This window comes from Xylocopa sonorina, chromosome 11 (genome assembly GCF_050948175.1).
Source record: "Xylocopa sonorina isolate GNS202 chromosome 11, iyXylSono1_principal, whole genome shotgun sequence".
NCBI lineage: Eukaryota > Metazoa > Arthropoda > Insecta > Hymenoptera > Apidae > Xylocopa > Xylocopa sonorina.
Genome location: NC_135203.1, coordinates 3,969,951 through 3,992,740, shown reverse-complemented (window position 1 = coordinate 3,992,740; position 22,790 = coordinate 3,969,951). Strand labels below are relative to the sequence as shown.

Here is a 22,790-nt window from a genome sequence, read left to right as displayed (position 1 = left end):
TGGTTGCTTAGGCTAGCTGGCAAGTTCCTGCGCCTGGAGAGATCCCCTCTCTCGCTGGTGTCCCTCGGCTATCTATTCAAAGTGTGCCGGTGTCTGCTTTTTATTACTCGGTAATTAATTGTAACCAGGGCTTCGACTGGGAACTCGACGGTCCCTTTGCTTCTGTTCTTTCTGCTTCCTTTATGGAGATTTTCATTATCCTACTTACACATTCTTTATCCGCTGTTTTTCTATGTTATTATTATTATTATTATTAGATTTAATACTTTGTATAGGAATTTATAACGTTTGAAACGAATTTTCTTTTGCAAAGTTGAACGTTATTTGAGTGAGATACTTCTTAAAAATGATTACTATGTATATTTAAGTTATAAACGTGGATAATCTTGTTTGACTGAAAATTAATTTCGCTCCGAGTTATTTGATTATTTAACTGTTAAATGGCGAAACGTTTCATCTTGTTTAACATTTGAATAAATACATTTGAAAAATAACTTCTCTCTCTCTCTCTCTCTCTCTCTCTCTTAAATAAACGATGGCTCTATTCGTCTCACGTACCAATTAGTTATTGAAAAAAATTTGTCAGTTTCTCGACGAATCAATTAATTAACTCGCACTCTTTTCTCGTTGCAGATCGATCCGAAGGTAGCGTTTCCCAGGAGGACACATCCAAAGGTAAGAGATCTTCCGGCGTCGTAGCAGAGTCCCTTAAAATACGCGCGACGACAATCGGCCCATTCGAATCAGCCGCGAGAACTTCGTTTCCCTCGCGCCTGAAAAACTCCTTTGCGCGCGGAGAGTCACGCGCTAAAAGATAAGCCAGACTGCGGACAGGAAGTAGCTAAGGGGCAGACGTGAGCTTTGAGAGTCGGCTAACCAAAGGAGGGGTTCGCGGGACGGGGATGCAAAGAGCGTGGCGCGGACGGGCGAGAGCAAACTGGATGGCGCGCGGGGAGGAACGCCACCGAAGAGGGAATAATAAAGCCCTCTCGTTCCCGTAATAAGTGCAATTAGATGTAATTCATTACAAAACCAGGAATTATTTTCTTCCCATTCTGGCGGGCCGTTAGTCACGGCCGAAGCTCTCGCGGCCTGGAAGCTCCGCCGCTCGCGGTGAAACGAGGACGGAACAATATCAAAAGGGAAAGAGGCAGAACGCGACACACGTCCGCGCGGCTCGCACAGACAAGGGATACACGTAGCGCGTGTGAAGAGGGGCTCGACGAGCTCGAGAGTGTGTACGCGCGTGTTACTCGCACGGTACCACCGGTACCAGAGGCGAGAGAAATTCGCGCGGCTTAATAATATAAATGCCAGGCACGCGAATTACCGGCGAGTGACTGAATTGCGCTAATTTTAATTGTACCCTTTTCTCTCCCACCCTCTTCGCTAACCCCTAACCGACCGCCCCTCGCGGCCGCGCCCCTTTATCTACGTTTCGCTCGATGTCTGTCGAACTCGTTGTAGCACTTCGAACAGGCTCCTTTCAGCGGGATCCTCTGACAACCCTTCGTCCATGCGTTCGACAGGTCACGACGTTTTTTTTTCCCTTCCTTCCCTCTCATTCCTCTTTTCTTGCCGTTTTTTTATCTTCCTTTTGCAGAGGTAGGAAGCGTACGGTTAGGTAACGTCGCCTTCCAATTTTCTCTCGTTCCGACGTCAAAAGCCGGAAGCGCATAAATTATGACGCGAACTGGGAAATCTCGATTCAGCGCCACCGACGGTAATCACGTATCCAGCGGGTATTAACGAGCCGCGCGTTCGATCAGTCGGATTGCCTCGATGAAAATTTTGTTATTTCTGTTACAACCGCGCCGACTGACCATTACAGGCCGTTCGAATCCGCGCTATTTTACGATGGGAACAGAACAGAAGAGTCTAGCTGCTTTTATAGATAATTTAGAGAATTTTTCAGGGTGGGATCCAGTTTTAGTGTCCACGTGAGGGTTATTGATCGGTACGATGCGCTAAGGAAGTGCGAGCATACAAATCTAAAGGCGTGGGAGGTTCAGTGGGAGTTTCAGTAGGTTTGTTTGCATTGTCCTATAGCTGGTCACGTTCGCTTTGCGTTGTATGACGTATTGCTATCTCATTTGTAAATGGGAAGGTGGTCTGTGCGTAATGGATTATCATACATGGATGTTCTCGCTTGGTAAATTTAGAAACGCTGACTGTAGGAGGACGTACTTAATTGCCTTTGTTATTTCTCTTTTTCGATGAAATTAATAATATCCAACATATACTAGAAATTATTTTACGTTACTCGAGTCACTCAGAAGGTATACGAATCAGAATTCCACTTGTGATGAATTTCTCAAATTTAATATCAGAACTTCAGAGGAAATCAAACAGATAAGTTTCATTCAGTCGATCGGTTTGACTTCTGAATAGGTTGTTGAACGAGCATCAGGAATTAATAACATCTTTTACTTATTACTATGCAAAACACTATTGCAAAGAACGTACATACATACGTGTATAAATTGTATTTTTCAAACTGTATGTAGTATAACTTAATGATTTCACTTCACGAAACCATACTTCACATATTACTAACAAAAATTAAGAAACTGTTAAGCGATAATTTCTCATTTTGAATCAAATCAATCCTGTCAATGTAGAAGCTTTAAAGACGAGCTTACAGCCCAATAAAGAACTCAGTTCAGAATCCCCTCGCGTTTCACGCAAGAAGATGCGGCGGCCAATTGGAAGCATGTCTCTCTCTCTTCTGGTCCTCCTCCATCGGCTCGGGTACTCGAAATAATATAACGACCATTAATCGCGAGATGGGTGCAACATATTTCGCCTGAACGCTCGAGGCAGCTGGAGAGGGTGGTGCAATTTTCATAAAATGGCGGTGGCTGCACTGACCTCGACCCTCTCTCCCCGTCTCCACCCCCTCTTCGTGTTCCTACGGCCTTCTTCGTTCGAAAAAGTAATACGAATGCACGCGTTCCGTTTCGAGTTTGGGAGCGTTGCCAGAGGAGCCCAGCTCCGGGACGCGTGTACGGTACTGGCACGTCTGGCGCGATCCACTTAGCGATAATTCGATGCTGTAATACATGTCATCGTATAGCCATTCTCTGAGGCAGCCCTTTTATTTCGATATGGTATCGTCCGGCTGACCGAAGTGGACGTAAACGCGGGATAAATCTCAGGCCGCACGCGACGATAATCACTGCTGGAGTATATACGTTAGGATCTAGAAAATCTCGATCTGGAAACATAGGCTCGCGTTCCTTCATTAACCCCTCTATTACGTTCGAGTCTGTACGAACAAGACCGTGCTCCCAGTCATTCGTGTAACATGTTTTCCTCATTATCTTTACTTAACTTTATCTACTTCCGTTTCTCTGACCTACAATTTTGTCGTAGAATTAATCTAAGCGGTTGTACATTACCACTTATTTCGAAGAAACCTCGTTTCATTTGAACGTAGAGCAGAAATGAAAAATTACAGAGTATTGGGTACCATTCGACACGAAAGAATTGATCAGACTCCGCTAGAGCTCGAACACGCATATGCGGAGAAAGTTTAGCAACCGATATATTTTCATTCGAACAAACTTCTCCTTTTCCGTGGTTAACGGCAGCAAGGAAAGGGCATTTTGCGGTTTAGCGGAACCGTTGTTCCAGCTCGCGTTCCGCAACCACGGACGCGATATTACACGGTTCTAATTCCTCGATGAAGTCGGAAATTCAGGCGCGAGAAGTTCGTCAACCCCCCCGGCCGCGAAACACATGTTAAACCAGATGAACTTTACGGAGAAAATGGCCGCGCCGCAAAGTTCATTGAAATGTCACCGGGTGTCCCTGCGCTACGTTCCCCTCCGTTCCCCCCAAGTAACAACCTCCTCGAGTCCGCGTGACGGAAGCGCTTTGTTACCGCACTTCCGGGCTAACGGAAATGGCGCAATGCGCTTCCGACATGGCGGAAAAATAGCGACAGTCATTACTGGGCCTTCCAGAAACGCTTCGAACTACTTCTTTTTCTCATCGGTCGTTCTCCTTTGTGTCTCCACGTTAGCCTATTGCCAATCTCGTTGTCCGCGAGCCACTCAATCGTCGGATAGAACCTGAGAGAGAAAAGGTCGATGAGATTAACATTTTGTGAGAAATAATTAAATTTTGTTCGTACAACTGTGTTTAATCTAGGTTTCTGGTTGGCATTATTTATATTTGACTATTTTAAATGAATTTTTCCTGGGATTTTGTCGCGAGAGATAGTAAAACTTATACACGGAATGATTGCTCGTGTCGCAAAAAAAGATGCGGTACTGGTTCCTGTTAGAAGGACTTGCGTGAACGTTGCGAGCAACGCGGCAACTTTCGGGATCATCCGACGTGAAATTAATGTTGCTACGGGAGGATGTTCAGGGCGGCGAAGCATCGCGCGAATTGTTATTGCTGTGCTTTGTTCAATAAACTTCCCGTAGGTTTGTTTATCGCGAGGCAGAAGTTTCAAGCACCCATCTCGGCAACTTCTATAAAGACTCCCGTTCAGCAGTCGTTGCTTTGAACTACCCGACACAAGTAAAACAAAACGCGGTCCCCCGCTACTGCGAGCAACGACAAATTGCCAATTCCCGAAGTTCCCGCGAACTACGTGTAACCCGGCGATACATAATATCGAATGATCGGGGCGAGCCAGGGCGGTGGAAAAAATTGCGCAGACAATTGAAAGCGTTCGGCGAAACGGACGTGGGGGTGAAATAATAGAAGAGGAACGCCCGCCAATATTCTGAAACGAGCGGGCCATAATCGCGATTCGTGACCAGAAAAACTTGCACTCGAACGGTAGCCGGGGTAGCCGGTAAACGATCGCGGCGCCTCGAGGCCCGAAGCGTTGCCGTCGACGCTAGGCGCGTCCCCTTAAGCAAGAGCAACGTTGGTCCAGGGTAGCAATGGCATCAAGCCGCGCCAGCATAATATCCACTTGTTACTGAGTAGCGATATACGCGAGGCGTGTATAGGGTGAGGAGACAACCGTGTACGTGGGACATTATTCAGAGCGGCGCTACCTCGAAAACGTGGGGCGTCGAGAGGGCTACGGGGCCGAGGGGCGGGTGGATAGAGATAGATGCGCAAAAGGATCAAGGTTTGAGAGAATCACGGGGCAGAAGAGGCTGGGGGCGGGGGTGAGTGTCGGGGAGAAAGGGAGAATAGGGGTGCGCGAAGGAAAGCCCAGGAAGAGAGAATAGAAGGGAGAAAGAGAGCCGGGTACCACGTCTCGCGTAACGAGCTGCCGGCTCCCCAGGGTGTTCAGCTCCTCCACGTTCAGACCCCGTCCCCGGTTCGTCTCCTCGTCTAGTATCATCTCCACCTCCGTGCGCGCTCGCAACCACCCACGTACCTTCTTTCAGCGGAGTCGTTTTGTTTTCTTCGTCGAGTGAGAGATACCCGGGCTAGTCGGCTGGCGGTCGTAGCCGTTCCCCGGGTGTATCAACGCACCCCGTTCACCGATCCGCCGCGTTACACCTCGCCGCGGTGCGAATAAAACAACGCCGCTCGATTTTGCTCGCCCCCGTCTTATTGGCTCTCGTCGAGAATTGATCTCGTTAATCGGCATTCCGTGGATTCGTTTCGACCAGTTTCCATCGGTATTTAGCGGACGCCACGAGCGAGATCGGTTCTCCTGGTTCCTCTTTCCGTTTAAACGGAGACGGAAATATTCATGACACGAAGCGTGTATAAGCACCTGACCGTTTCTCGAGATTCGCTCGGGGGCGAGGTCAAAGCATTAAAGGTTGTAAGGATCGGTAAGGATCACGTGACAGAGCGGCGAGCTCTCCCGAAAGACCAATTTGTGATTCCGAGTAGAGCAAGGACTCCACGGCTACATGTACAATCCTTTAGGTACTTTCGGTCTCTCCCGTTTCCTTTCTCGGTGGGCGGGTCAAAAGAGACCTGTTACATTCATCTTTCGGGACTAAATACGCTCCCTGGCAAACTCCCTGGCCGGCATTAGAGAGAAATCCCATGCATTTTATACGCGGCCAGGTCATTCAAAGCGACGGCTCGTTACTTATACCGGGTGTGTACACTGGAACACTCTCTCCCCCCTCAGTCCCCCTCTGCCCCCCTCCACCTATTTTCACCCTGCGACGGTTCCACCACGGTGGCACCCTTGTGGACACAGTCCAACCCCGAGGACCTTCGCAACCTTCCTCTGAAACGTCCAACGCCACCCCCTTCCTCGCCTCGTCTCACCCTCGTCTTCCGTCTTACTTCACGTTAGCGCGTCCACTTTCTCTCGAGCAGATATAGCCTCCTGGCTGTGTGTGTAACCGAGAACGAGAGAAAGAGAGGTCGTAGGAAAGGGGTCGGGGCCACGAGAGGGATGTTTGCGCGTCGTAAGTGGCGTCCAGTGTCTGTACAACGTTCCACGTCCCCGAAGGTTTCTGCAGCCGGAGTCAGGGATCATACACGCCATTCGGTGACAGATACCGCAGGATCCGAGTGCATTTATGGTCTGGCAGCGTCCACGGGACGAGCAGAGGTAACGGGGGAGAGAGAGCGCCGGAGGTGTAATGTTATCGTTTGTTAGAAAAACACACCGCGCAACGTGAGGCTAGAAGGGGTTGGTAACGGCGGTAGTAAAGGTGATGCCCCTTATCGTTACACGCTGCGAGCGATGCCTTTAGAAACTCCTCGCCCGGGAGCTTATTCGAACTGACGGAATCTTGTAAAAATTTCTCCTCCGATAAACGAGTTTTAACGTCGTCCCCTGTTTCCGTTTTCTAGCATCGACAAGTATTTTCGACGGTGGCCAGTTCCGCTTCTCCTGCAGCGGAGGCGAGCGAGTTTTATCGCGGACGAATTCCTCGCTACGATCGTAGACACTTAACAGGGTCACTAGCTCATCACATTCTGGAGATATGAAAAGTTCGGTATCTCCAGTTTTCAAAAGGTACGAGCCGATAATCTCTCTTTTATCCGGGTCTATTCTGTCTGGGGGGGTCGATCGTTTCGAGGCTCCAGATTGAAATTCGTAGCTCGACCGAGCGCAAAGCACTTTAATGCGCCTCCGTCCCTCTCCCCGCCTCCACCTCTTCTTTTCTTCCTATCATGCGGATTTCGAGGTGATCAATTTTATTGCCCTACTCGCCCCTGCGCTGTTCCTTTTCCGCGACTTATACAATCGCCCCTGGAAAACATCCGGATTTAACTCCGCCGCTTCCGATTCAACGGTGTGTCCTCTAGAACCAATTGATACGAAATAACATCGCGCTCCTTCAACTGCGAAGCGTTTCGCTTCTCCACGAGGCGAATCAAAACGCGATCGTCGACAAAATTTAACCTTCCCCACCATCCCTCGCTGTGCAATTAATTCTCAAAGATTAACGAACGACAGAAAATAAAATCTTCCATATACATAACACCTTCGCTCATCTAAATTAAATACTCTCAACTGAATGGTCCATGACCGTGACCCAAACATTTCTCATTAATTCAGCAAATTTTCTCCTCCTCGCTTCCCCTAAATCCATTCGCAAACAATCCCACCGAACGCTTGATTAACCCGGGACTTATCGCGCATCTAACCCTTTCCCTAGCCAGTGACTCTCTTTAGCAAGACTCTCTCTCTAACCAATGGCAAAAACGTCTGAAAGGGAGTCGCACAATACGAAAGACGCGACGACCAGCTCCCATTGATGTCGCTAAACGTTATCACGGTATCGCTCGATTAACTACCGTTCAAACATCCCGAGCATAAAGCGGTGACGCGGGTATCCTGACCAGGGCGAATCTACTGTCCCTGGGCAGCCGAATAAATCGCCGGTTTAATCTTCGACAGAACTTTCCAAACCGTGGGCTGCTGGTCCCCGTGGGATATCGTTTGACCGCGAATACCAGCGTGGCTGCCACCTGTCGCTGGCGACAGTAGTTTCTCAGCCGTGCTGCTGGTCGGGAGACGGAAGCCTCAGATATGTTGTGTCGCATTGAGATAAGCTAAGCTCTCGCGTGATGGAGCAGCCCGTAAACTCGGGGAGCCACGCCATGATGCCACCGAAATGGCTGCTAGATAATGTATAGGTATACGTGACGCGCACCCAGCGCTCACCTACCCACCCGCTCGAGGCTCGAGGCACACACGCACACGCGAGGCGACGAGGGGGTTTGGCGAGGAGGGCGTACACCACTTTTACGCTACCCTCCGCGTGCTCGTTCCCGCTCTATCACGGCTGCTCGCGCGCGTACACGTAGCCCCCGTTTCCCGGCTGAAGAGACCCCAGCTATTTTCGAAGCGACACTTCACTCGTTTGCTACCTAGCTGCGGTTTCGTGGAACGAAACAGCGGGCACGGCTGGGACGAGCGACAGCGGCAGGATTTTTCGGTGTCGCCTCGCGCTTTTGTCTCCGCAGCGTCATTAAAAGCGTTATTTTACGCTCGACTCGAGCGACGCGCCGTTGCTCGCTCGACGTGTAATGCGCGAGTATTTGTCTTCGTGTCTACTGCTACGCGCTGGATATCTAGCGTTGATACGATCGTTAGGTGGACTGGGTTGGGTCACGTATATTTGGGCTAGAAAAATGTTACAGATGATAAGGGATAATTAATGTGGATGTATAATATGGTATGTGTCGTTCTATTTGGTCTGATTGGGAAAGTAATTCGAAACGTTACGTAGAATTGATAAATTGCTTTTCGAAGTGTTCGAATTCTTTGTAGGGCGTTCAGTAGAACGTTCGAAGAAGTTGGTAAAAATTTTCCCCAGCTCGCCGAATGAATGATTTCCCTCGAAATTCTCGAACCGCTACCGGATTACATTCTACTTCCCTCGCGCGACGAGCTCGCAAAAACAGCGTTTCCGTGGAGGCAGTCCATTAGCATGGACGTCAGAAGTTCGCCCGTATCGCGGCCCCAAAAACCGGCCTAACCGCGAGAAATCATTTTTCACCGGGCGTAATTGCAGCTTTATTGGAATGCTCGATTCCGTGGCCGTAACTTTTTGAGCGTCGACGTTTCGGCCTCGATGATTTACGATCCGCCGCGACTCGAATTTTTCACGGTGGCCGGGCGGACCCGTTACAACGTACGAGTTCTTTGAAAAATTCCACTCGATGGAATGCAAATTCCTTGTTCGATCACTCGTAACATGCGCGAGGCTGTTTCATTTCGGGGTGACCCGTATTCCTTCCAGATTTTTTCAACGAAAACGTTCGACGGTATAATAATTTCAACGTCCACGTTAAATAAATCAAAGACGCGTGACACATTGGCAAATTACGGAAATTACCGATACGAATTAAAAATAATAGTCTCTGCTCGAGTTAGCAAGTGGGATAAATCAATACTAGGATCAGACTTAGAACGACAGTTGTCGTAGCAGAAATAATGTACGATTAAGTTTAACCGAGTAGAAATGAATTTCACGTAAAACGTGATACAAAACTGGAATACGTCATACGAATGTACAAATAGATCAAGCTCCCGTGCACAGACGGCGTTCTACGAAGAAAACAAATTACACCCCCGTTTAATGGACACACCTCATGAATATTCAAAAAGTTAGCGCGTTGTACCTGTTGAACGCCTCCCAGCCTTTAGGCTTATTTATTCCCTGATTCTTTTAATTCTTTCGCTCGCATTTCATCGCGACGATTACATCGGCTGTTCGAGTTATAAATTCACGCCGATTTCTCAGCCAGTAATCCGCCGCTACTTATCGGCCGTAATAAATATCCGCGAAACATTTCGCCGACGCCGCGCTCGGTCGCGCTGGTCTAATATACTTAATAGCCGGAGTTTTTAATGACGATTCAGCGGCGATGGCGGGTTGGCGGGAACAGAGGGGCGGCGCATCGTGAACGAAGCTCGAAACAATGTGACGGCACACAGGTTTCGCGGGGCTCTGCGTCTCGCTCGCGCGCCTCATCCGAGCCAGGCGGACTCAAAAAGCTTTTCAGTTTTTGCCTAGCGCGCTTTTTATCATCGCATTGAATCGACGTGTAGAGAAAAAGGGGGATGGAGGAAGCGAAACGGAACGGCGTGTGTGCGTGCGCCTCTATCCGTCCTTTCCTAGACATCCTCTGCTGCCTGGGTTTCTACTCCCGCCTCGTTTCCCTTGCACCCGGCCTGGCTATGCCCTCTTTCTCCGTGCCTGCCTACCCCCGTCCCAACCCTGTCTCTCCGTCGCTCTGTGCGTTAGCGACGCGCGTGTCTCAGCGTTGCATCACGGTGAATGGGTCTGGTAATTGCACGCTTAATATTTCAGGGCTTTCTCCGTGTAAGCATGTAAAAAAGTCCGCGATTTAGCCCTGTGAAGCGAGCCAGTCGACGCCCATACCACCCGCGCGACCCACCCCTACCCACGCCGCCCTTCTTTACTCCCCCACCGTCCCGTTCCTTCTTTTCACCGCGATATCTTTCTTTCTTCCCCGGTGTTTGCGATGCACTGACGAAAGTAGCAAAGCGGAAACTCGTTCCTCTCGCGACGGTAGCGCGAGCGCACACGCCGCACCGCCGCCTTTATCCTGTCGCTCTCTTCAGTCTTACTTTTCCTTTGCCGCCGCGCTCCCGGCCCGCTTTTTTCCCTCAGCCAGAAAAGCTAAACTTCGGCTGCCGGACAATTTTTCGCGAACCGCCTTGAAAGACCGTGAAAGGGATGGCGGGCGGGTTCTGGCGGACGGCGGGGGGTTTGAAACGGAAAGGCCTCGTGGAATTCTGCGAGAATGATTCCCGCGGAAATTGTCGGGTTCGCAACGCGAGAGATAGAGAGCCAGACAGATTACGCGCGAACGAAAATGGAATCAAGAGGCTCGCGCGGAATCGCGGGGAACACGCGAGTATAGATTAAAAGCGCGTTCATTTGCCAGGGACGGCTGGAAACTGCGGTCCAACATTCCAATTGATCGAACGGAGAACGGCTGCTCGAAGTAAAGACCCGTACGTCGTGCCCCGATAACGGACAAAGGGTGTCCTAATGCGAGACCCTCGACAAAGCGCCATTTCGGCTCCTCCTCTACTTCGCTCGGATTGCGCGACAAAGGCGGCCGCGATCTCAATCACAAATTGACAATAAAAAATGTCCAATTAACCCGAGGAGCTCGGAGGATAGAATCGACTCGAATTGACTTTTTCTCTACTCCCCCTCCGGTGTGCCATCGGACGTCTTTTCACCGCAACGAGGGATCTAGGAACCAGGAGAGAAAGAAGAGGGTAGCCGGCGAGGGGGTGACCGCGGTGGAGGGCGTGAGAAAGAACGAGGCGGAGGGTACGGGGGTAGCTCGCGTGAAGTTGGAAGCAATCGAGAAGGTTTAATCCCACTCGATTGCGTTCCTTGCCCAGCAACTTCAGTTCTTCGCCGCCCTCTTCACCATCGCGTTTCATCCCCTGCCTTCAGCGAGCCACTTTTCCCCTTTGCCACGGCAAACGACGCGCGGAGCTGTGTGCACGTGTCTCTACGCGTGTTCGCCACACGTGCACACACGCGCACGGTTCCAACCAGGCGTCCCTGTGGCTGCGCGAAAGAGAACGAAGAGTCCTTCTTTTGTTCGCCGCTATCTTCGTACGTTCCCGTAGTGGTCTCGTACCAGAATCTTGAATCTGAGTGCAGTGCACACGCGCGCTCGCACACCTGCGATCGTCTCTCGAACGGTCACAAAAGGTGCTGCGTCCTACCTTCGGTGCTCGTGGATCGGTATTGGCGCGCAGCGGTGATGCTCGAGCTCGTGAAGGAGCCGAGACCACCTCGTAAATATTCCACGGCCAATTTCCCGTTGCACGCGAATGCAACGGGTTCAACCCTGGCCGAACGAATCGCAGGCTGGGGCCACGAAAAGTCGAGACACCGTCGACATTTTTCACTTCGACCCACGACCTGATCTCGTCGATTCCCGTCTATCTATCGTCGATGAATTCCTGCGGGTTCCTTGAAGAAGTTCGCGCGCGTTCCCTGCCGCGTTTCTCCTCGTCCTTTTTCATTTTTCCCGCGACTGTTCGAAACCGAATTCGCCAGTCGAGGATCGCGGAACGGAGACGCCTGAGAAAAGTCGCTTCCATCGATCGTAGAGGATGATAGCGTTGCGTTTCGTTAATGAACAATAACTTTCCCCACCCCCCGTCACGGGGAATTCCTTCGCCCTCCGCGTTCTGCAAGTGCTCCGTTTCTACCCGCTGCACGCTTATTTAATCGCCTCGCGTTAAACCTAGTTTCCAGCACATGTTGCCGCGCGTGTTTCGCCGCTATATAATTCAGTTGAAATATGTACGCGGTCTGATTCGAGTACGAAGGACACCTGCTCGAACATTTCAGCTTAATCTCGAGAGTATCGCGCAAGAGCGACGGGGGAGGATGCGTGCGATCCTTTGTAAAAAACCGTGGAGAATGCAAACGAATTTCAAAAGAGAAATAATCCAGGCGATATCAAAATCAATTTCGACGAACGCGCGGGGAACGAGGCAACGTTTATTCGTTGAAACGAAATTACAGCCGATGCCGAGGTGTCTCGTCGCGAGCCGATGCCAGTCGTTGTTCGTTCTCTGTGGAAGGAAATTCCTGGCCGCGTGGCGCGCGGGACGGGCGAATTAATCGCAAACGAATTTATCTTTGACGCTCCGGGTTAAACTAAAACGCCCAGATATTACGGGGAAGTAAGCTCGTTAGAGGGTTTACAGCATCACCGGTGCCTCGTCCGAGCCCTCTATCTCTCCCCCTTTCTCGCTCGCTCTCCATCTCGCCCCCTCCTGTATTTCTCGCGTAGGTGGTAGTAGCTTGCGGTCTGGTAACCGCAGTCTCTACTGCGCTGTCGGTTGCGGATACCTCGGCCTCGTGTGCAACCTCGCGTCTGTTTTGTGCAAAGGGCTTTCAAAAACCGCGACTGCCGAACCGTACCGACTCTCTCCCAAGAACAGACGCCACCGGTACGACGTGCCAGAGGCCCCTCTCTCTAAAGCACCGTCGAATACACTTTGACGAGCGCGCGCTTTCGATTAAGCTTGAAATCTACTCTTCCAGCCATCCCGCCGCGGGAACCCGGGCTCTATGGGAGAGCCGGCTGCTCGCTCGAATATAAGATAGCTAACGCCGCTCTGAATTTTCACCGATTCACCGTGTTACGCGGCCGGCGTTAATATCCGATGGAAATTTTCCCCGGATGAAAGTTTATTGGACAATGATCGCGACGCGTGCAATGGTTAACTCGATTGTCGCCCAGCGGGGAGGAATTCGATTATGGAAGAATTCGAACGTGTTTCGATCGTCCCGATTAGAGTTAAATAACGATATTTCACTGTCTCACTGTAGAAAGGAATATTAGCAAACGGGAACAATTGCAATTATATATCCCTCTATCGATATCTATCTATAAACTGAATATATGAAAGGAAAACTTATACGAAAAAGTATTTAGAGAGAACTACCTGGAATTTTTTAGTGTTCTCTGGATAACGGTTTGTCATTTGTACACGTTCGTGGAGACCAATTTAACATATTTTGTAGAATATACAATTATCTATAATTGTCCTCGTTGGGGAACGTTGGCTACAAATGGACTAATTCGTTCGTTGAGTTTTGTATTTTCGAAAAATCGCGGTAAATACACGTGGCTGGAATAGAAATCACGATCTGTACAAGTTGGTGAACGAGATGCAAAATAACGGTAATGCGGACAGAATTCTTCATTGAATTTCTTCGCTTGCATCCCCGATGGAAGTTCCATTGGCATCGTTCGAGTAGAAACGGTTGATTCCAGCGGCACGGAAATATTGAAACTTTCGGAATTGGATCGCGGGCGATAGACTATGAATTTGATTATCAAGAGGCGCGCTTACTCGCGCGCCACCCTCCCCCCTCCCCCCTGGCAATCCCTTTTCGCCGCTTGCCCCGTCTAATCAGTAATTAGAATCTGTGGATATACGCGCGTCTATCCTTTCGTGGCAGTCCTTCCGCACCGCGTGCGCCACGCCTCCCCTCGGTAGACCCTCTTCTAGACGGCTGATTAATATTAACCACGTTAGTCGCGCCGTTGTGATTAATATGACGTATCGATCGACGTTATCTAAGTGAATAATTAATTCGAGATTGTACATGCAGTCGGCGCGCGTGTATAGTCGTTACGCAAGGGGCACGTTTCCGTATCGTCTTAAACGCACGTGTGTCCGCTTGACACACACGGTAATTTGGATTTACTACCCGCCCCTGTAATTTCTGTGCAATTATTGGCGTAACGGTTTGCTTCTGTTCCAATTGCGTAAACGTTAACGAAACACTTTACTCTCTAACGATGCGTTTTCCAATCAGAGACCACGTCTGACTGTTATAGAAACAATTTCTTGGGCAAGAAATTTTACTAAAACAGAATACCTTCGAAGTTTCGTCAATAATTTTTCTATATAAATTCCGTGTACTCGTATTAATAGCACACTGCGATAAATTTTCGTTTCGTCGTCTCTAAATACCAGACGCGGCTTCTACTAATGCGCAACCAATAAATTGAGCAAATATAATTGCGCAACTAGCTGGCCAGAGACGCGGGACGAAATTAACCCCCGTCAGCCAGCAAATCACGGGAGGACATTATTCAACGATACTTAACGCAGCGCGAGGCCCAATTTCCGCGGACGGGATCAGAAAATACCCGCAGGAAGCGGCTCGGATGTGCGATTAGCTTGGCGCAACGAGCGCGGATCGGGCAGAGCGGGGACAGAGGCCGATCGGTCGCGAGGCTTCCAAGGAATGACCATTATGTCCGTGGCACGGCCTCGCCTAACCCGGGGGCCGGTTAGAACACGTGTCCGCTCGCCGGCATAATGGCGGCAATAATTCCTCGGCCGGGAAATAAATTCTCCAATAATAATTCTCTCCTTGGGCGCCGCCGTATGTAGCCAACGTACCTAACTGGCCGCGATTTATCATTTCCACGTTCGCGCTTCGAATGCCACCCCCTCGCGCCTTCCGCCTTCCGGTCTCCCTTTGTCGGCGGATGCGCCCTCGCGTTGCCCTCGCGCGATCTCAGCGGCGACATTCCTTCTTTCCACGGGGTCCCTTCACAGAGAGATTCGTGTGTGAATGTTCTGGAGATCGATCTTGAGGGAAAACTTGCATTAACAAATGGAGTTCATTTGGAATCTGATCGTATCTTCAAGTTGTATTCTTTGTTTTACATCTACGCTGTAGCATAATTGAATTTAGTATCTGTTAAAAATCGTATAAGAATATTAATAGGTATTTTAGAACATTTTTCAGGGCAATAAAAGTGGTTCGAATTCTAAATAAATCGCGGCCATTTGTTAGATCGCGAGTCGATTGATAGTAAAAATAATTTCGTAGACAACGGGTGCAACGGGTGATCGGGCGAAAGGAACCACGCAGCCGGGGTCGAAAGCAAAACGACGAAGGGAATCGTGGATCGTCGGATAAGAAGGAATCGTTGATTTATGGGCAGCCAATCTATAATTTGCAAGTCAAATGCATGAATAAAACAACGTGGAACGGTATCGATGAAACACGAGCGTCCGAATATGAAAAAATGATCGATGGCTCGTCAAAATTTCGCGTTGCTAGCACGCGGGGAGGCTACACGGATTCCCGCCGCGGCGCGGATTGCCATCCCCTGTTCCTATTTCGTTTCGTTCGCGCTCGCACCCGTTCCCGTTCTCGCCCGCCCCGTCTCGCTCCGGCGGCGAATTAAGCTGCTTTATAAAAATGTAAAAGGATTCACAAGCGAGCCGTTTTCGAGGCAGGAACGGTAGGCGTGGATGGAAACGAGCTGGAGATGGAAGGAAAGAAAGCCGGCGTGGCGGAGGGGCGCGGGGGTGGACGGGTGGAAAGACGAGTGAAACGGGGTCTCGACGAAGCTAGGGAATCGCAAATGCGATTGGGAGCTTCATTGTTTCTAAGGGAAGGAAAGAAACCGTGAGACTTCGACCTGGGAAGAGAGTTTAAACTCGGCGAACGGTTGCTGAGGAAACGTTCTTGCGAGGGAATCGGAATATTTTCTAGAAATTGTAGAGCGCCGCGTTTGGAATATTTGTTGCCGATATTAGTTCTGAATAATAGCGCAGCTTAACAAATAAATTACTTTGTTCGTTAAAATGGAGGCAAGTGTTATTTATATTTAAACAGAATATTTAGTAGCTCGTATGATTGGATGTTAAAGTGTGCGCGTATGATAAGTTGTATTTGGCTATACGAATTTTTGCTGTGATTAATTATAAATATATTGCGACCAGCGACGGGGTACAATAGAAAACTTTTCGATACAAACAGCTAGCACAGTTTATGAAATGCACTTCATCACTGAGTACACAGTACCCCCAAAAATATGTTAAACTGACGATGTAAAGAAAACAACTACTGACATTAATCTTAGTAAGAGAGTCGTATTGGGATATATCAAAATGAAGAACACTATTAAGAGGAACTCTGATACATACAATTCACCCGATTTAACGCTACGGAACATGCGAGCTAAAGACATTATAATATCCCCTCAAATATTTAGATTTCTAGCATTTATTTGCAATTGATTGTCACGTAGATGTGTATCGTGATAGATGAGTCCGATTGGAAATGTGATTAGGGCTGTCCTTCAGGGTGGTGATCTACATTGTAGATTCGATGAGTAATACCGTTTTGTAATAGAACAGGGTGAATTAAATAGTAGCCGGTGGATGTGTAAAGAAGGGTGAAGGTTATAATAATTCATTCGTTACCAGCACAAGCTCGTTAACCCAATTTTCTGACCAAGCTAAACTGCCTTGTATATTTACTAAAATCAACCCATAATCACGAGCTGTATGGTCGAATAAAGATCCGTGTATCGTGCTAGCTTGAAAACCGCGTAAAGAAATTGTTTGCTACCGAAACTCCAGGCAATTATTATGTAATACCAGCAGCGAATAGTTGCGAGTTGGCACCAGCAGCCAAGAGTTTCGAATCACTTCCCGAACTGTATCGCACAGAATCTTCCAATAATTCAAAACTAACAACCGCAGCTACTAATAATAGTGTCTGCCAATTACGAACATTTTGAATTAAAAACTTTCCGTGCAACCTCGCAAGCTCATCTTTTCTTCGAGAATCGTTTCAAATCGATATTCACGCTGACGACTGCACAAAAATGCCAGAGCGAGAACACGATAGATCGCCTAGCAATTAACGATTAAAAAACAGCGTCGACGTTCTCGCCGTTCCCGGAACGCGCGCTTCTGTCCCGCTCACCTGTTCAACAGCCGCGCGGTTCCCCTTGGTCGCAGACGGCCCCGCGCCAGAGAATCAACCGGTTTGCAATTCCCGATTGAATCGCGGCACGAATGTCATTACCTTCTTATACATTAGAAATACGCCGTGTTGCTCGTGGCGCGCACGTATCGGCATGAAACAACGGAGCCGATCGCGGCCGCGGCCAGCTGGATCCGCATTACGTATTCATTCGTGATTTCCTTCGGTCTAGCGGGCGGCTGGAAGTCGAGGCACAAATGCGCGAAGTAAGATTCCGATCTCGAGGAATTAATTGAGCGGAGCCTTGTATTTCCCTGTGGGCCACGTAGACCAGAGGTGGCCCCCTTCCCCTCGTCGCTACCACCAATCTCCAGTAGTTTCGGTTTCAGACCGATAGATGTGAGAAAGAGAGGGAACGAGGAGGGTTTCGAGTGGATCGCGAAGGGCGCGGAGGAGCGAGGTAGGGGCGGAAAGGGGTTAAAGTTGCATGCGGAGCGTAACATGGCGTAGACGCAGGGTCTACCGCGAGGCCTTGACGAGGTTGGGCGAAGGGGGTGGGAACGAATACGGGGTAATAGAATGTGCATGTAATAACCGAAGGAAATATACACTGTGTGCAGCCTCTGAAAAGAGGGAAGGAAGAAGAGGAAGGAAGGAATAACGGGGCGGAAGGAAAAGGGAATTCTTCTCCTCTACAAGCTGCGAGCAGTTCTCGAGCCAACGCGGTTTCTCCCTCGCTCACTTTCTCTGGCGCGAACGTTCGCACGCGCGCGGATTTTCGAGGGTTTGTTTGCCGGAATACGTTTACCTTTGCTTTATTTCGGGGTAGACACGCGTCTGACGAATTGTAACGAGATTCTTTGCGCCGCGAGAAACGTGCGCGTCCGTTGCCAGGGGAGGTAACCAGTTCGATGCGGCTCGAACGGTGGGAAAGTTTCGTGAACGTGTTGGGAAAATTGAAGGAACTTGTGGACGATCGAGTATCCCTGAAATAACTGCTTCTATTGTTTTCCTTTCAGTGCGTAGTATTTAAGAAAATACTACTTGCTTGTGCTATTTTTTGGGACAAATAAGATCATCATACATTGATTCAAATGACACAGATTTTATTTCATAAGCATTCGTCGCTGTGCTAGTAATTGTCTCAATTTTTAAATTAAATTAATCTCAGAAGAAGAAGGCAGATTTTAATTAGTGCAAGGAAGTTATGCTGTTCAAATTTCTCTAGATCCACATTACGGTAGATTTTATTCCGCGATGACAAGACGACGGGACCATTGTCTAATTGAATCGGAAACGTTTGACCGAATAATGCTGAGCAACGTCCAAATCCGTTTGCTCCACGGTGTCGGGTACAGAAGCTGGGACGCATTTTGTCTGCGGGACACCGCAATTAACTGTCTGGGATTTCGCGTGTACTCGCACGACAAGGACAGCCCGTGTGAAACGTCAGCCGCGTCTCCGGACACCTCTGTCGTCGCGTCACGGTCAAAATCCGTGAGAGGCGAGATCGTTCCTCGCCAATTTCCATGGAAAGAAAGGCGCCCTCAAAGTGAATCCAGGGGGGTGAAATCGTAGCTGAGTCTTGACAAAGTATAAGAAAAAACTGCAACCAATTCCCAGACTTATTTCCTTCGTCGAACTACCGATTCGATGCACAGCAATACTGAAACTGGAGAAAATAAAAAAATATATGAAAGCGTCCAATCGTTTCTTCGATATTAGCCGAGAAGTATAAATTTCTGAAAAAATCAAATTACGTTAAATCGAACGTGCGTTATTTTTTGTCGATTTCTGAATTAGAGAACGGGTTCGAAATACAAAGAAAGGCAACGCTGAACGTTTTCGAGCGTGAAGAGGTAAAGAGCTCAGCGTGCGAGCTACCACTGGCAAGTCGAACCGATAAAGTCGAGATTTCCACGGGCAACGAGTCGGTCACTGTGCTCGTTCGAGTTATATTATATTAAAGTAGTAAACCGGATAATAAAGCGAGCCACGTCTCTTCCTGTTCGTCGCTGGGTTTTACGACTGCCCGTTCGACATCTTATATCGCGTACTTACAGTCGCCTTTTGCTGAACATAACCGAGTGCATCGGTCACACACGTACGCCCGTGGATTTTTTTATTCCCTCCCCGTCGATCGCGACTGGAACGTACCGCGATCCTGGGACCAGAAAATCTGACGCGAATTCAGCACGAGAGAAGCACAGTTGTAACAGTCTGACGGGAAGAAATAAGGCGAATTAAAGATATCGAACGCTCGTGGCAATTAATTCTTGTCGCGCACAGTACATTCTTAATTACACAAAATACAGAGCATCTAAAATTTTCTTAAATTTAACAAAACTCTGGGGATCGATTTAAAAGAAAAAAGAGATCGCAGCATAACGTATTTCCTGAAACGGAAGGACGCTTTATTGGTAGCATAAAATCAGAGGAGGGTAACGCGAAGTTCGTAAAGGACACTGGCCGCCTGTTTGTCATTCCGTGGGCCGATGCACAAGCGATCAACGTTCAAAAGGAGGCACGGTCGTATAAGGATAGCATCGTCGGCGTATCGGTAGGAAAGGGTGCGGCCACCCCCGCCCCCTCCCCTACCGAAATGCACAGATTGGTTTCGATGTTGATTGAAGTGTAACGCAGATAACTCGAATCGTGGCCAGCGAAGCGTAGAATGCACTTGCACGGATAGAGAGATTAGCAAAGGGCGTAATGGAGTTCCGGGAGTGAGGGGTGGAACTCAAAAACGGACACGCTTCGTTGGAGCATCCGTCACCAGCCAGTCCCGTGGCTGTGCCGCTGGTCACGTGCTCCTGTAATTCCTGATATAACGTCGTACGTGATTCATATTGGGACGGGCGAGACCCGTCTTTGTTTACATAATGCGGCCATTCCTGGAGTCCAGCCAACTGTGCCCGTCCACGATAATCGTCACACTGAATTTAGTCAAAACGGTGCCGCTTGATAAGGACGGGCCGAGATGAATCAACGTCAGGCTGAAGTGGGACGTGGATTAGTTCTGAAATCTAATGACACGGCAAGAATCCTCTCGGCCCGCGGGATATATCAAACTGCCAGCTATTAATGGTTTCCTTTCCGCGTTTAATTATTTCTTTCCGTGCCAGCCTGGCCAAATACTCCTTGTCCGATAAAGTGCTTGGTTTCCGGAGATTTACAGAGGTTGTTTCCACTCGCCGGTAATATATTTCGGTGCCATTGAAATGGCGATTAAAGTTGTTCGTTAAGTTGATTCTAAAATGCGAGATACCGTCACGATGAAACACGGAACGAAATAATATTCTCGATACGATACGATGCGTACATAAAATAATCTCATTGGAGGATATTAATTTTCATTTGTCCCGCGGTTAAATCTACGACACGAAAAGTATTCGAGATCGTCGTCCAACGTAGTCGCGAATAATGCGAAATCATTTTCACAGAGTCCCGAGTGTGTACGCTTGCAACAAGTGCGCGGGCAGGGAGGGTGGCGGGGTCGTCGGGCTGGAAGGGGGTAAAACGAAGTAATTAAAGGCAGCGCGGTTTCAAGGGGCTCGAAACGGATGACGAGAGATGAAACGGGTCACAGAGACGGCGGGAAGGGAGCAGAAGATTCCGACGACATATACATCGCGCAGTGTTATGGCAATCTAAGTTGGCATGTTTAGTCAGCTCGAATAAGGCGCGCCCGTAGCGGGTCTGATAGCTGGCTGAGTCAACATTCACGTATTTGCCGTGGCATCGCTGCGAAGCCATCCAGACGAAGCCCAGTTGGGCGAACCAAGACCGAGGAAGGGATGCCTCGTGCCGCACACAATTTGGTGCAAGATATTGCTTTGGAATGCAACCGCCTTACCCTTTGCCGCCCGCAACTGTTACCGATGTTTACTCTACCTGGCTCGATGATAGACAGACGGAGAGCCGGTTGCACCTGCACCATTCGATGAACATCGGTTCCGCTGATCTTTTCGCGAATTCACAGAACTGCACCTCGCGACGAGACATTTGGCTGTTGCTTAAAGATTCACGTGGTAGAATACAGTATTGGATCGAACGATATTAACAATTGAAATTGAATTTAGTACTGGGAACTACTCCAAGGGAGATAATAGTTGATCTTGAATCAGTACTTTGGTACGTAGGGATAGGAGAGAGGAATACAATGCGAGGAGTGAGCAGTGGATATTTTTGGAGAGAGATTTTTGCGTGCTGGTAAAAACAGCAGTCTCTAAGTTAGTTCGCAGAGTTATCTGATAAAGTTGTTACTACGTCTCAAAAGTTTTGAGGAAGCTTGACGACGTAGATGTTTCTTTAACAGAGTTTGGCAGGGCGAGGAGAATCTCTTTCGAAGAAAAACGTGGATTCTTTGATTTAAGATTTTTGTTCTACCGTTACGATGACTTTCCTTCAGATTCCCAGTGGTATAAGTCAGCGAGGAACCAGTCCCTTCGGCCAAAATTCCGTTCGCATTTGCCAACATCCATAAAGAACAGTTCGAAAGCGAGGGTAGGTGGATTTGTTCCAAAATGATTCAATTTCCATAGATCTCCCCTCGTTAAGCTAACGAAAAACATCATCGCAAATCTTTCTTTTCGGGGGTTGCGAAACCTCGGTCTACAATTTGCGCGGCGCGTGGAAGTTGGACAGTTCGAGTGTCGCTTAAGAGTACGGCTGCCTTGGTGGGGAGGAATGGAAAACTTTTGATCGTGATTATTGCGTTACTTCCACGGAACTCGTAAAGAGTTCAATATCGTAAATGCATCTCGTCCGCGGACGTGTTTACTCTTCGAATCTCCCCCGAGTTCCCAGCGAAATGCTAACGAACCATACGTACCCATATAATTCCGCTTAAACTGCTCGAAGAACGATACGTACGCGAACGAAGTGCTTCCGCGAGTGCTTATACGGTTCTCCGTGCGAGCGTAACAGGGAAACTTCTTCCCTTCTGTCTCGCGCGTGGTACGCGTATCGTATCAGATATTGAAAAGTTAGCCGGCAGCCGCGTCGCGCGAGTCGCGCTTACGCAAAGCGGATTCCCGGGTATCGCGGGCCCCGTGGAAGTTCGCGTAGCTACAAGGATCAACCAACGTCTGCCGCGAAATCAGAATTGTAAGTAAAGATGTTAAACAGTTGTCAAGTCCACCCCTTTGGATTTTCGGTCGATAGGAAGTGCGGGGCGGGAGAGGGATTCTCTCGGCACGGTCTGACGAAAATTATACAGAGACCAGGATGGAAAGAGAGCAACGGAGCGGGGGATGAGGAGGGACACCGGGATGAAGTCGTGGCGAGAGGGGTGGCGCGACTACGGGCGGGACGGAGTGAGACATACGCAGACAGAGAAACCAGGCAGACGCCCCGTGAAATTGAATTACAATAAGCAAAGTAAAGTTGGATGATCCAACCATTGTGCCCTCCCGTCCGTTGCTACCTCACTGCCAGTTATCTCTTTTCTTCTTTCACGTGGTTCTCCTCACTTCCATCCTCTAGTTCGCCGAGTCCCTAGTTGAGGAAGAACTTCTCTCGAGTACCAGCGACAACCGACGGTATTCTTACGCCTTTGTTCCCCACGGGGGCTGAATTAATTGCTGCGTTTTTGACATCCATTCATTGTCGGGTCCCGGC

At 49.0% G+C, this 22,790-nt stretch overlaps 1 protein-coding gene across 4 annotated transcripts in view; it reads left to right on the top strand.

The window, feature by feature from the left end:
* Rbp6 (RNA-binding protein 6) overlaps positions 1-22,790 on the top strand; it is a 720,663-nt gene that overhangs the window by 446,533 nt on the left and 251,340 nt on the right. For all 4 annotated transcript variants that reach the window (XM_076903951.1, XM_076903952.1, XM_076903949.1 and 1 more), the window contains exon 5: positions 634-675. In XM_076903951.1, the coding sequence (XP_076760066.1) occupies positions 634-675 (42 nt within the window). The remainder of the gene's footprint in view (positions 1-633; positions 676-22,790) is intronic.